The 15,951-nt window shown below is 34.2% G+C and overlaps 1 protein-coding gene across 1 annotated transcript in view; it reads right to left on the bottom strand.

Moving 5' to 3' along the window:
- LOC106469951 (SPARC-related modular calcium-binding protein 1-like) overlaps window positions 1–15,951 on the bottom strand; it is a gene marked incomplete at its 5' end in the record, with an annotated part of 75,452 nt that overhangs the window by 14,569 nt on the left and 44,932 nt on the right. Inside the window, 2 exons of the mRNA XM_013930472.2 lie at window positions 1,749–1,821; window positions 3,352–3,445. Coding sequence (XP_013785926.2) covers window positions 1,749–1,821; window positions 3,352–3,445 — 167 coding nt within the window. The remainder of the gene's footprint in view (window positions 1–1,748; window positions 1,822–3,351; window positions 3,446–15,951) is intronic.

The following is a 15,951-nucleotide window of genomic DNA, read 5'->3' on the forward strand; positions in this document are numbered from 1 at the left end:
CGTAACAGTATTATATGTGAAATATACGTCTGGTAACTACTTCAAATGAAAAAAGTGACATTTTACTATGGAATTGTCTGTAGTGTAAACGACCAAATGAAGAGAAGTAGTGCAACCGCACTAAATGCTATAAGCATTATATTCATTGACACGGCCCTGAAGAGGGAAGTAGAATCAGTGTTTTACATAGTGTTCAAACCCTGATTTCGTGAACACTACTATAGCATTTAACAGTTTATTATGCAATAGTAAAGGAGGAAGGAAGAATTCTGAATGGAATCTGTCCAGACGCATCAACAGCAGCAGCGACTGTAAATATCCTTTATTACACATTTTATACAACAACATATTTAAAGCTTATCAAAGTTTTTAAAAAAGTCTAACGTTAGGTCGTAGAATAACATTATAAGTTTATTTATCGATAGTATTAAGGAAGATAAAATTTAGCCCTAACTAAATTTAAGCAAAAAACGTAAGCAAGTTATAGTGTTAATTTATCTCTTCAACGAATATATGTGGTACTTAATAAAGGCTTAACAAATGTTAGGCCTAAAGCAAATGGGCTTATAGATTTCGGTGTCTGCGATTAGAATTCTTTTATATTATTCTAGAAATCCTGTATTTAAAGAAGTACACTTCTAATAAAGATAATAATTTCACCGCAAATGTTTTGCGCGTCTCTGCTAGTTTTTAAATAATCTCCTTCAATCACACTATGTATGTATCACAACAACTTTCGATGAGATTTTAACGAACACAAGCATAAAACATTGTTAGTAAAATAGCGACCTTTACATTTAAGATATTATGTAACATTTATTATGAAAATAATGTCCATATATGTAAATTATTGCTACTAAAGGGCGACACCTACAGTCAAGATATTACATGTACATCATTGTTAAATTAGATTTTTCAAACAATTTTTACCTTAGATATAGTATTCAACCCTTGCTGCAATTGTACTTCGCATACACACACACCATTGCTTTCCAAGCTTTGTCACTAAGAGCTGGGGACTATATTTATTCCGAAAGAATTAGTCATATTTTTAATTACCGTTGTTATATATTTCGTCTTTCATTGAATATTTCTACAGCCCAGCGGTTAGGAATCCATGACATACCGTATTTTTCGGTGTATAAGACGCACTTTTTACCCCAAAATTTGATGTTAAAATCTGCTTGCGTCCTATACACCGAAGGTATGAATAACATATATGTATATATACGATATACTCGAGCCATGTGTAAATATATTTAAATAGGCATGCATAGTTTAGTTCAATTGGATGTGTTATTTATAACAATAGTACTTTGTTTGTTTTTCTTTTAAAAACATAACTATTTATAATGCTCCCTAAATAATAAAAAAATAAATTACAGTGAAAGCAATGAAGATTTTGTAGGTTTTGAACCAAACTAAATAACAGTAAACTTTTTTTTTATTTACGGTATTTTCTTATTTTGATGTTTGAGCTCTTTTGTGTTTAGAACAATATATATATACTAATTTTTGAAGTATCAAATTGAATTTTTGTTCAGTAAAAATCTTTCAAATGCGACTGTAGTTTTTTTTCCCCAAATCTTTGTCTTCAAAATAAGAGTTCGTCTTATACACCGGTGTATCTTATATTCCGAAAAATACGGTACTCTGTTGTTGTTGCTAAGATAGCAATCGACCTCGGTTGTCAGGATGTATACAGTTAAGATATTGCCTCTCAAATATGAGTTAACCAAAGTACTCACCTTATTATTATTAAGATCTATTTCTTTAAACTTCCATCGTGCAGCCTGTTCATTTGTTGGTCTTCCAGTAGTGCTGAAAGGATAAAGTAATATATTCTTATTTTTGTTGTTTTTAGCTTAGCACAAAGCTACAGAATTAGCTGTCTTGGCTTGGTTCACCGCGGGGAATCGAGCCCCAGATTTTATCGGTGTAAGTCCATAAAGTGTCATATGTCGAGAAAGTTTTTTTTTTTTTTAGAAAACACGCGCATACATATAAAAAAAATCGATGCAATACAGCAAGTAGACATATACATGTGTATATGTTACGTACGACTTTGAACAAGCGCAAACGTTCAGCTATTACTTGGTCAGTTCTTGTTCAAGCACAAAGTTGCACAAATGGTTATATACCCATCGCAGAGATCGAACCCGCATTTTAGCGTTATAAACCCTCAAACCTACCACTGAGCCATCTTGTGGCATTACTCGTTCGAACAGTCCAAAGTATAGATGCAACATTTATTGACTTGTTGTAATAAAAGTTTATATCTAACACTTTAATTTCCACATAACACGAAAGCTGATAAATTCATACGTAATCCCCGATGGTGTAACTGCTTGTGAGAGTATGGTTCTAAAAGAAATTTAGGAAGATTTAACATAAACATGAATCATTACTTATTCGCTAATTTTCATTACTAGAAAAAAAAATGTTATGTCCCATCACTTGATTCAGAGAGCTTGGCTTGAATGATAACTCCTATGTATATAAATTGTTTATTAAGCCCATTAAATGTCTTTAGTTCGCTTTCGGATATTCGTATAAAGTTACTAAAAGGCTATCTGCATTAGCTGTCCCTAATATTAAACTGATAGTCTAAATGGAAGGCAGCTACATAACAGCAGCTTCTGCCAACTCTTGAGCTACTCTTGTCCAGCAAATTAGTGGGATTTGGTCGTCACCTTTATAACGCACACACAGCCCCAAAGTTGTTAATGAGACGAGAATTTTGGACTTACATATCCACAGTCTGACATTCTAACCGCTAGGCCACGCTCGGTCACACATGTCTTAGGTTTAATAAAAAAAAACATTCACCAATCATTACTATTAAAATTATTTAATAACTATATTTAAGAAATATAGTTCAAAGTTCATTTGAAGGTATAAAGACTATGATAATGTTTTTAAAATTAGGACATATAAAGAGACATATTCGTGTTTTAAAATACTTTGTGTAAAAAAATTGATAACGTATGTGTTTTATTGTTTCATGATATAAAGATGTGTAATACTTAACACAACACACACATACATATACAACACTGGTAAACACGTACACACAACAGTGGTAAAATTTTTGTTAGTGTACATAAAAACTGATAAATATTCGGAAAAAAATGTTTAATCTCCACAAAGAATAATATAACCTGCAAATGAATTAATTTTGAGATTCTAAGACGAAGAGACAAATTTTATTAAATTTATCTATAAACAAAAGCTGCATCTGCGTGTTTCGAAACTCACTACTTACACTTCAACGCTCGACTCATAAAAATATTTTCTAACAAAGTAAACTTACATCATGTTTATTAAACATTTATAGTAATACAAGCTTACCTAAATGAGATGTTTCGAGCCGAGGTCATCATTTCATTGGCCAAATATTCTAGGAATTCGTTTAGAAAAATCTGCTTCTTGTGAATTCTACAGCCTACAACAATGAAACGTCACAAAGTTTAACGTTTAAAATAAAACTAGGACCTTTAGACAGCAAATCGCTCACTAATAACTTTTAGACTGATCGCAGTACAAAACAAGAAACCCAAGTACTTTCTAAAGTTACGCATCTACCTTCTTAATGAGTAAATTGGGGACGTATTTGTTATTGTTAAGCAGGGAGAAATACAATTGACGTTTAGTACTGTGCTTACCGCAGGAATCGAATCCCAAATTTTACCTTTATATAAGCCCCCACGCTTACCGCTGTGGCATTAAAAAAGAAGGGTAACTTTTTAAGGCACTCGGGTTTTCAGATGTTTCTTATTGTGATTTATCTGCCTCTTTGATTCAACATGTAATTTTTATTTTATTTTAAGTTTGACTTAGTTTAATATAGGGAGCGAACTAATTAACTCATTCCTCGTTCCTTTTTCAACCTTACAATATGAACTGTTCTAAGTTAAACTTAATGTCTACACAAAAAAAAAAGGCGAAATGATATGAAACAAAAAAATATCTTGTTTTAAAGTTGTCTTAGTTTAGTATAGGGAGCGAACTAAGTCACTCACTTCTTGTTACGTTTCAACCTTACCATATGAACTGTTTTAGGTTAAACTTAATATATACAAACAAACAAAAATAGGTTTTCAGTTTCACATCCTTTCGATATCTTGTTACATTTCAACCTTACAATATGAACTGTTTTAGGTTAAACTTAATATATACAAACAAACAAAAATAGGCGAAAGGATGTGAAACTGAAAATATCTTGTTACATTTCAACCTTACAATATGAACTGTTTTAGGTTAAACTTAATATATACAAACAAACAAAAATAGACGAAAGGATGTGAAACGGAAAATATCTTGTTATATTTCAACCTTACTGTATGAACTGTTCTAAGTTAAACTTAATGTCTACAAAAAAGTCAAATGTATGGCTTCATAATTTTTTTCCATATAAACAACTATAAAGTAGACTACATCCTCATTGTTGACCGATTAACTATTATACAATAGAAGTGCAAATTTCTTGTCCAAACTAGTTCCTGATGCAGCGTAGTCCAACTAGCGGCTCACGAGCGTAATCTGGCCCCACGACTGAATTTATCCGCACGTGCATTGAATTAGAATCACGTTAAAGTTTATGAATTAAAAATTTTCTACTCAGAGATAAATTTTCAATATGTCCCTAGAATGTTTCCATCCCCTACGGTCCAGCTCTTCAAGTATGTAAAAGGTTTGACCATCTGTGTTGTCATAATGATTATTGTGGTGTTATCTGAACGTCCAAATTACCACATGTCCTAACATATCGCCAGTTCGTCGCTGAAATAGAGTTTGTGAAACACTAAAAGTTTGAAAGTCTATGATAGTTTAGGCCAATCACAAGGTTTTCTGTTCCAAAGAACATTATCAAATATTCTGGGGTTGCAATTCCAAACACCTATTAAATTTTTGGTATATCTGGAATCAACGGCACTATTTCAGACTAAAGTTTGAAGGGCTATGATAGTCTACACCGTTGTAACATAACATAAAATACCAACACGAAACGTTTTAGTCCATCTAGGTCGTTCTATCCACTAAATTATACTAAAAACTAAAAAACTCAAAGCCAGCCCTTATCATTCAAATATTTTAAGCTTCTTTAAATTAACTGCGTGTACCAGATCTGAAGGCAACCCCTTACAAAGTTCAACTACCCTGTTGGAAAATTTGTTTGTTTGATTTAGAGCAAATCCCCATTGAGCTATCTGCTGTGTCCATCGCGGGGAATCTAATCCAGGATTTTAGCGTTGTAAGTTTGTAAACTTATCGCTGTCTCATCAGAGGACGATTGAAAAGATAAAGATGTCTTAGCTGAAAATGAATACTATCCTGCCAAAATTTATATTTGTGTCCCCTCTTTTTACCATTCTCACCATTAAATACGATAAAAGATGAGGCACCAATACTATCAATTCCCTTAATAATCTTAAACATCTCAATCAAATCCCATCTAACTCTTCTTTTCTCAAGAGAAAACAAATTTAGAAATCTTAACCTATCCTCGTATGACAATCTCTCCATCCCAGGTATCATCCTTGTAGCCCTCCTCTGAACCCTTTCCAACAATGCAATGTCCTTTCTAAGGTAAGGAGCCCACGATTAGATACACTACTATTAATATGTCCTAACCAATGACCTATACAATGACATTGTAGCCTCTTTAGATTTGTATTCAGTATTTCTGTAGACACAACCTAAAATCCTATTTGCGCTGCCACTATCAACAGCACATTGCTTAGATGGCTTAAGTGACTGGTTAACCAAAACACCAACATATTTTTCTTCCATAACACTGTTAAAGTCATGCCAGTCAAAATTATATTCATAAATCAAATTGTGATATCCCATATGCATTAACTTGCATTTATTATAATTAAAAGCCATCTTCCATATAATACTCTCAACTCACCAAATAACCCAAATCTATTTGTAAAGCAGCAGTATCTTCCTCACAGCCATAAACGCCCAAAATTTTACTGCCATCAAGAAATTTTAAATAATCTATTCACCATTCTTTCGTCTATGTCACTGAAGTAAATTAAAAAGAGCAAAGGTCCTAACATTGAGCCCTGAGGTGTCACACTTGTGCCATTAATCCAGTATGTCTGAACTCCATTTATAACAACCCCCTGCTTCCTTCCATCAAGCCCGTTTTCTATTGAATGAGCCAACCTATCCATACCTACATTGTGTAGTTATAGCTTCAATTTTTATATATGAAGCACAAAAATATGTCTATCTATTTGTCCGTTATCTAACTATTCCTAGGTCACTGGACCAATCTCAAACAAACTGAGTGGATGACAGTTTGGAACAAGGGGCATGTTAATAGAGGGTAAACCCTCTCTACCTTTATTATTGCTGTTATTGAGCATTTATTATGTTTGACATAAGTTAACGTTAACTACATTCATAGATGGCGCTACATCCTTACGCACAAAATTCATTAAGTTTTCTAGATAACAACAAACACAAAGTGTGGGGGAGGGCACACAAACGTCTTATATATATATCTTAGAGTGCTCTAGCACTCTCCATGAAGGAATGCAATGAAAAAAATAGCTGCCACTATAGCAATAATACATAAACTCAGCTGATGTTTCTACTCCAACAGGCTGATAGAGGAGCCGTTTTTTTAGTTATACCAACTTCCAACTTTGACTCGTGACATTTCAACTTCGGCCCGTAAGACACTTCTGTGGCCAATGACCGTCAATTAATTAATCACGTGAAACACTGTGGGAGGACATTAAGAGTTGGGTGTTGAAAGTGGGTAACAGAAAACATCCCCATCGCCACTACTTTGGCCGCTATCTCTTTAATACAAAGTCACCCTGACCATCGCACAGTGTATAACATGTTTTATGTATGTATATGTTGAGTTCTTAAAGCTTATATGAACCTTTTGATGAGGTAATAATGAATACTGTAATAATGTTATAAATAAATTGTGAGAAAGCTAGGATTTTTGTGTTATTTATCATAGCATCCACCCCCACATTTTTTTAAATTCATAACCTGAACAAAAGACGGGTACCTCAGCTTGTCACTTCTAAAAAGACTGAAATATCTGAAATCATCGGCTCTACTACAGATATAAGTTTGAATATTTACGACAACCTAGATCAATAAAAAGGTCCACTGTTTCTAAAAAGAGCGTTAATGATCATTCTGTAGTTATATATCCCCCGGTGGGACACCGTTCAGTCTATGGACATACAATGCTGAAATTTGGTATTCGATTCACCACTGTGGACACAGCAGATAGCCCAATGTGGCTTTGCTCTCAAATAAATAAACTGTTGTTATATCTTCTTTGACCAATAGCAACAGATGTGGTATATTTGAAATCAATTTCGGGTATAAGTTTGAAAGCCTATAACAGTCGAAACCAATAAAAATGTCCACTATCTCTAATAGGAATATTATCGAACATGCTGTGGTTACATCTCCATTCAGCTGGTGTCATCCATTGAATCTAGTTTCACTGCAATGGATGACAATGTTTACTATTACTGCCTACCTTGAACACGAAATTATTGTTAAAATCAACTAGATGTCATTTTCTGCAAGCCTCTGTCCTACAGAGTAAATATGAGACCAACATCAAGAGTAGATTTCACATCTGCTTCACCCATCAAATACAGTAGATCAGCTGGAAAGCAATTTAATTTGGAAATAGAGAAACATTCTCCAGATCTCCATCCATCTGAATTACCCACTTGGGATATTTGCTACATAAACTAATAATTTATATCTCCTAATGCTGTTGCAAACAGTCCAAACTGGGCGTGACCTATATAAGGGCTCACCGTTAAGCATATTATGATATTGTATTAACGCCTAGTCTGCGAGTCAGGGAGACGTGTTTGGCGGGTTGATTCTCCAAAAAATTTCTTATATTATCTCTTTTAAAAACTTCTGAACAGAGATATGAATTCTGTGTAATATCTTGAATCTGAATTGCCCGTCAAAGTGGCTGAATTCGCACTAGTTTCCAGGCTGTGAGGGAGTAAAATCCACAACCACATCCAGAATTTCACACTGTTGTGGCTGCACAAGTTTCGCAATACAAAGCCGCTTTCTCCTGGGTTTTCTCGAGCTTTGTAGATAAATATGGCCGAAAAAATGCTTCCTTAGTACTGTAAGACGGTTATGTGCGGTACCTGCCTGAACATGAACACAATTATTTTGTGCAAGAGGAACACAGTCCAGTCAAACCTCTAATATCCGCATCTTTCAGGCTAAACACTATTGAGAGTTGAGTTCTTTTGGGTGTACGTTGTGGTATTTTGTGTTTAACAGATCAAGCCTTTTACCGGAGTACATGTTTGGTGAGATCCGGAAAACGTGACATCCCTCCCTATCCCACCTATTATCCTAAATTCGGTCTCATAGACACGCAGACTGGATGTTAAGAAGATAAAAAATTTCATTCATTATCATTAATAAAGTTAGGGTAATAATTTAGCCAACTAGAAAAGCTCTGCCAACAATTTAATGGTCCGTAAATTATTTCGTCCAGTATACATTCTTTGTAATACGAATTTGCACAGTTAGTTTACAGTAAGTAAATTCTAGCCTATAGTAAAACAGTTGGTTAATTTTATGAAAGTGCTTGAATTGATAAAATTAAATTTTAATTTTGATATCTTTTTGTTATCTTCTGTTTCTGAGATTAAGTATTTCATGTTGGTACATTATAACCTTATCGGACTAAAATTCTCATGAAAATAGTTTATTTATCTATATCTTATCAAACCATTTCCAAACATTGCTTCTAGGACTTTATTCAAAAATACTACCATGTTTCGTTCACGTCAGTTTAAGTAATGAGTAGGCACTCTTTTGGGCAAGAGCAACAAAACAACCGTAATGTTTAGCGGTCGTCGCCAGCACCGTATTGGCGCCAGAGACTGTCTCTGGTTGTCAAGGAGGAGAACAAGTCAGGATGAAACTGCAGCTCCAGTAGCCCTGTTTGTACTAACCTAGCAACAGAATAAGCCAACAGCAGCCTGTAATCACAGATTAGAAGCAAGTCGGCGATTTTTTAAATATGTAACTTTATATGCTCAGAGGGCTACGTACATTTTGTTTGCCCAAGGTCAGACGTTGAAACGTATTTTGCAACAGGACTATATTATATGAGAAGAATGGCTTTTTGGATGTCGAAATGAAATATCATTATTGATATTTCTAACATAATAACAACACCTCATATCGGCCTTTTGATTTTGAATTTCATTTTTTTAACCTAAAATAGCGAAAAAACTTTTGACGATATAAAATAAATAAATAAACATAGTAAAGGAAATGAAATAATGGGTGCGTTGGTGTAACTGTCACGCTATATTTCCTTAGATTCCACTGTTGAATATACAAACAAATGTCTTAAATAGCAACAATATATTTTGAAAGTAGGTGAAATTTACAAGCCCCATCTTAGGTTTCGCAAATTTTAATGGAACCTTCATAATCGCCTTCAACCAAAATTTTTGTCCTATGTAACGGTATATTCAAAATTTCACCTCGTTATAAGTCAGAGAAGATCTTTAAATGACATTTATTTAAACTCAACTTTTGCAAAAATAACGTAGAAACTCAGATATAAGACAAATAACATAGAAGTTAATAAAAGTTGCGGTTTGAAAGGCAAAGCTGGCCAATCATTACAAATCAATAGGCTTGAAATTTGTGATATAAAATCACGTAAACTGCAATTACCCCACCCCCACGTTCCTCTTAATTGTCCATTTCGGATTCAAAATCAGAGGATCCTTTGTCTCTCATCATCCAGCTCAACTGACGAGCTCAGATCTTAAACGAAAAGTCTCTTGGGCAGTGACTTGTGGGACTCAAATGATATATCTGAAATACTATATTTAAACGACTCTGATTTTGAATGTGAAATGGAAAATTAAGAGAAACGAGCAAAAGATATAAACTCATATATAAAAAATAGTGTAGAAACTAATATACTGTATTGCCTCTAATTAACGCCCGCGGGGTCGTTGCAAACTGCAATAGGGGGCGCTAATTTTTCACATGTGATTTGTTTATTTCAATGCTATGTGTGTGTGTTTATGCTTGTTTTCTTCGAATCAAAAGTACGGTAATACAAGTGGGTTATATTTTGAATTACTATTGCTGTCAAAATTACAGTAAGAAAATGAATTACAGTAGAGGTAAGCTTTATAGAAATACCGGGGGAGGCGATAATTAGAGAGGGAGCTTTAATTAGGGGCAATATGGTATAGAAGATATAGCTTAGAAACTCATATATAAAAATAACAGAAACTAACATATACAGTATAAATATATTACAAATCGAAGTGCCTGTTGAATATTATTTAGTTTATTTGTGAGTTGATATTTAATGCTTGTTTAGTTTCATAACAAGAGTTAATCATTTTAAAGGCGATAGTTATGACAAGTTTAGTTGTGTAACTTGGTAAGAGTCGTAGGTTATGTGTGTCGTTCAATTGTAGTAATGTTGACGCCAAGTTACTCGAATCTTTGGTATTTTTCTCGTTACCTTAAGTGAATATTGTTATATTATATTGCCGTTCGCATAATTTAGAGAAAGTTCGAGGCCTCAGTGAAAAAAATATAAATACAGGCGACCAAGCGAGCGCAAGTCAAGTGTAGTTCAGTCAGAAAATTAGTTAGCGAAACAAAACGTGAAATTATCTGGTGTCTGAGTGATTAGCCATAACAGGTGATATTTTAAAGTGAGTTTCACAGTTTAATAGAGATAAGGAGAATAATGTGTCTTGTCAAGGTAATTAAACCTGTCTGTGGACTTTGATGAAAAGGATACAATTATTTGAAGTTCAGGACACAACTGTGTTAACCCACAGGGTGGCATAAGTGAATTATTCACTGATACTATTGTGATAAGAGCATAGAAAAATAGTTCGTCTTGTTAATTGGATTCTAAAGTAAATGAATCATCCTAAGTGGACTTTTAACAAGAAAAGAGAATGATTTACAGTTTGAGACACAACTGTGATATCTATAGTGTAAAGAATTTTTGTACATAGTGTGACTTGTTTTATAATATATAATATTTTAAAACAAGTGGAGTGTGTGTTGTCCATTTATTGTTGAATTTATCAACAAGTCATAAACACCTACTGTAGAAGAATCATTAGCCCATATATACATTGAGTGGTCACAAGTAAATAGACACCTAATTTTTCGTCATTTAACTGATTTATGCTAACTACTTTGTGTTCACAGAGCACTATATAAATGAAAATGGTCCGCACACTAATTATTTTGTGCTACAACATGCCACAATTCGAGAGAACCTTGAGTTCTACCAACTATCCTTCCTCTAACAAAATCTGGAAAGCTGGATTCCCAAAGTCTGCGAAATTTGCCGCGGACTTATTTCACCATCTGCTTGAGACAGTCAACAGAATCATCGTGCAGTTCAGGAAACACGGCAAGGAAACAACTGAGCAGCGTCCGGGGTTCCATTTCGATGCTCCTCTTGACAGCCCTTTTTGTCCTTTCCGATGGACCAGGACGTCCCAGATTAACGAATGCAGAAGTGGCCAAAGTTGGTGGGATGAGCCCGAAATTTGTTCAACGGATTCTGAACAGATTTGGTTATCTTTGCAGAGCAGCTAGACGGAAGAGGTCTTAATAAGGGTATCACTTGCCCACTTCTTTCGTCTGACTATGTTGGCACAGGAAACCAAATTTTGCTCCATTACATATTTTAATGTGAAAACTAGCTGATGCATGTATAGAGCGTGGTCACAAGTAAATAGACACCACCTTTTCACAAAAAAATTGAATTTTTCAGTCATATTCACATGAATTGATATATTCATAATTCAATTAATATCTAGTAGATCTTCCTTTCGCTTCGTGGAGTTCGTTGATCCTTTGCGACATCGTGAGAATCATCTCATCAATTTTAGATTGTGGGATTTTTGCCAACTCTTGCTTCAAAACTTGGAGTAGATTGCTCTTTTTTGGCTGTTTCTTGACTTGCTGGTCGAGTATGGCCCAGAAGTTTTCGATGGGGTTCATGTGAGGAGATTGGCTCAGCCAAGGCAACTTCTGGATACCATTTTCTTCCTGCCACTTTTGGGTGTTTCTAGCAGTGTGACACTGTGCTCCAAGAGTCCTTCCTCCAATATTTCGACGTATTTCGCAAAATTTATGTTGCCAATGCATTCCACTAAGCTCGATCTCCCACCAACCCAAACAACTCCTAAAACCCATCACGCTGAAACCACCATGCTTTACAGTTGGCTGCAATCTGTTGAGCCAAAACTCTTGGTGAGGCATTCTCCAGACCCATATCCTTCCACTGTCCAAAAATTGAGCGAATCTTGATTCGTCTGAGAACAATACGGTCTTCCAAAAATCCAGAGGCTTGGTCATCACATATGCCAAAGCTTGTGTATAATGCAAAACATAAGAATTTATATACTGTGCTTATTAGTGCCACATAACATTTCAGGAATTTAAACTTTTGTTAATCCTACAAGAAGACATCTAACTTACTTATTGTACTGATGTCATTCAGAAAACACATAATTTAACACTTAATTTTCAACTTTCTGTTGTTGTGGGTCATACTCCTAAGGTATTACCTTTGTCTTCTTATTGCCGTAGGAAGCAATTTTTGAGTGGTCAGGCCATTGACATATTGCCATTTCTAGGTGTGGTCAGGGATCAAAATACTAGATTCCTGAGGAATTAAACTTTGCTTGAGGAATTTCATCTTTTTAGTTCACTTTCCTGATCAGGAATATGCATGGTCCATCCATATTCCTTTAGTTATGACCAATGAAAGTGAACATATTGCATGGATTGAATATTAAAAAACAATTCATGAGGAAATGCAACATGACATGAGGGAATCTAATTTTCCTGATAGCTTTCCATCGAGTGAACGTAATTTTATTTTATTATTTCTATCCCTGGGGGCATGCCCACCAGAAAAATTTTGAAAATTTAGTGCTATGAGATTTGCCATTTTAACTACAAATACTAAATATACACCATGTAAAGTATTGAATTAAAAAAAGCAAGTTTTCATACATAAATGTAGCTATAATATACCATGAACAAAAAAGTGCAGGCCATGGCCTGACTAGCCTTACCACTTTCTACACCCCTGATTCTCATGGGAAATGTTTCTGCAAAGTTGTACATATTATGTGTGAAAGTAGAGAGCGACCTTTTATTACTTCTTTTAATATACGAATAGGCAAACAAATTACACTAACATAGAGAATACAAACTGCTGTGTGATAATAATTATTCCTATCATAAATACAATGTGTTTCTTTGTTGCAAGTTTGTAAGTCACTCATTGGTCTTTTTTTTTTTTGGAAGATAAAATCTCTTTCTGATTTAATATTGTGGTATACTCATATGCAATTTTTTTCCTCCAAGAATGGTAATATAGGTTTCACAGAATAACAAGAGATTTGGTCACGAAATATATACTGGAAAAATCTTAATTCTATGTATATTGTAGGAAGGATAGCATCTTTGCTGAAAATAGATCTATTTATCTCTTGAGAGGCATTTGTGACGAAGAAGTTGAATCTGTAAAATCTATTCCAGACTGTGAGAACATGGTATTGTGTACACAACATAACAATGCCAATTCCATCAGGATGCTTGTACTACCCATGTAACTGTTAATCATACTTATTGAAACACGAGTCAAATTATATCCTTTAAATATCACCCGACCTTCAAGTGGATATTATATGTGGATTTATTCAAAGACTTTAATCCTCAAATTACTGACGTATTTTTATATTGTCCACATAATGCTTCATATGCATTAATTTTATGTTTTGTTTTTTTACAATACTCAGTGTAAAAAATGGGCAAAAAAAATTGTTTGAAATCACTAGTTTCTTGTATAAAATACATTGGGGTCCCAGTAGGAACTAGTGAGATTAATTGCAGTATGAATGGTATTATCGGTTACATTTTTGTATTTGCTATCCCTTTTTATATGTAAAAATGTTTATATATATATAGGTGTATGTAGTTTAATATGGAATGATAGGCAAGGAAGTAGTTAAGTTTCTTTTACCCTATTACCTATTGTTCTGGATCAATCCCTAAGACATCATCCGTGCCATCTCATGAGAGAGATTTGTGTAAAGTTGTACATATTGTGTGAAAGTAGACAATTATCTTTTCCAGTGGTAGGTCATCTGACTCCTCGAGGCTATAACCACCATTACTTTTCAAAGGGAATGATCAACAGTCACGTTGGTTGCATTTTTGTTTTGTGCATATAATGCTAATTATTATCAGTCTAGAACAAGAAGTTCTTGTTGATAGATACAGATACAGAGAGCTCAAAGGTGCCATCCTTTACGAATATGCTCTTTTGTTTTTGTGAATAAAGATTGTTTCATTTTTTATACATTATGTCCACTCTCATTCATTTATTCAAACACAGTTAGTCAGTAAATCCAGAATACCTCCATAATACATTTCCTTAACCAACCCCCCATAATCTGTGGAACCTACGTGATTACATTTATAGGAAATCATTGCACATGATAAAAACACATTACGGACCCTTTAACCTACAAATTCATGGACTAACTAGAAATTTAGTTCATAAATATTTTGGTCTGTTTTGAATTTCATGCAAAACTACTTGAGGGCTATCTGTGCTAACCATCCCTCATTTAGCAGTGATAGACTGAAGGGAAGGCAGCTAGTCAATGCCACACACTGCCAACTTATGGGTGACTTGTTCAGCAATGAACAGTGTGATTGACCATCACTTTATAACACTCCCATAGCTAAAAGATTAAATATGTTCAGCATTGGAGATTTGAACCCACTACATCCAGATTGCTACATCCAGGCCAGATAGTTCAGAACATGTGTTTGAAAATATGATGGGATCAGTAATAGAGTTAACTTAGTAATGTCTTCTTTAGTCAATCTAAAATATCCAATTTATAGATATACAGGGTGGTCCAAAATTATCTTTCCTATTATAAAATTTAATAATTAACTAACAAAGGAAATACGACCATGAAGTTTTCAACATCTTGTAGCCCAACTCAAACGGTTTTTCTTGACATGTCAGTAGACTTCTACACGGTGCATCATTAGTGGCTCTCAGCGCATCTAACCCATATTCGATTTCAGTCTACATTTGCTGAAAAATGTCCATAGTTACAGTGGCAATTGTGTCTAATATCCTAGTCTTTAGCTCTGTGGTGTTTGCTATACATGTGTGATACACAATATCCTTAACATACCTCCCTACTTTTTACCTGTAATTTTGCTGCCCCACATGTCATTGACTGGGTCTCTGCAAGTCAAATGATCCACTCAGCATTTTCTGGCACAATTGCCATTTAACAGGATAGCACTACTCACTGGATTGAAAAACAAAAAACATGACAGTAAAAACTGTTTGAGTTGGGCTATAAGATTTTGAGAACTACATGGCTGTATTATTTTAGTTAATTAATTATTAAATTCTAAAATAGGAAAGATCATTTTGGACCACTCCTATATTAGTAATGTATTATTTAATTCATCCACAGGATCAAGTTTTTAGATATATACATGCATACAGGTTAATGCACATGGCAATGTAGTATATTCAGGTAAAATTGAGTGAACCTTAGAGAAATAGGATAGGCTCAACACTGACATTATAACAGTTCAACAAGATATTTATAACAAAGTAGTGCTGAATCTCTGATTTTGAGTAAGAAATTAAAGAGACAGGATACAATGTAAAATACAAGTGAACAATCTTATAAATTCTTGCTTTTATATATTGTTACGTATCTGCTTGTTTGATAATTTCCCGTAAAAATTCTCTCTGAGAAACTTCAGCGACACAAGTCCTTTCTTAATTAAAACTAGTTTATTTTTTCTCGTTACAAACTTTGCAATACACTTAATTTCCACAGTCAC

Source organism: Limulus polyphemus, unplaced genomic scaffold (assembly GCF_000517525.1).
Source record: "Limulus polyphemus unplaced genomic scaffold, Limulus_polyphemus-2.1.2 Scaffold3739, whole genome shotgun sequence".
NCBI classification, from domain to species: Eukaryota; Metazoa; Arthropoda; class Merostomata; order Xiphosura; family Limulidae; genus Limulus; species Limulus polyphemus.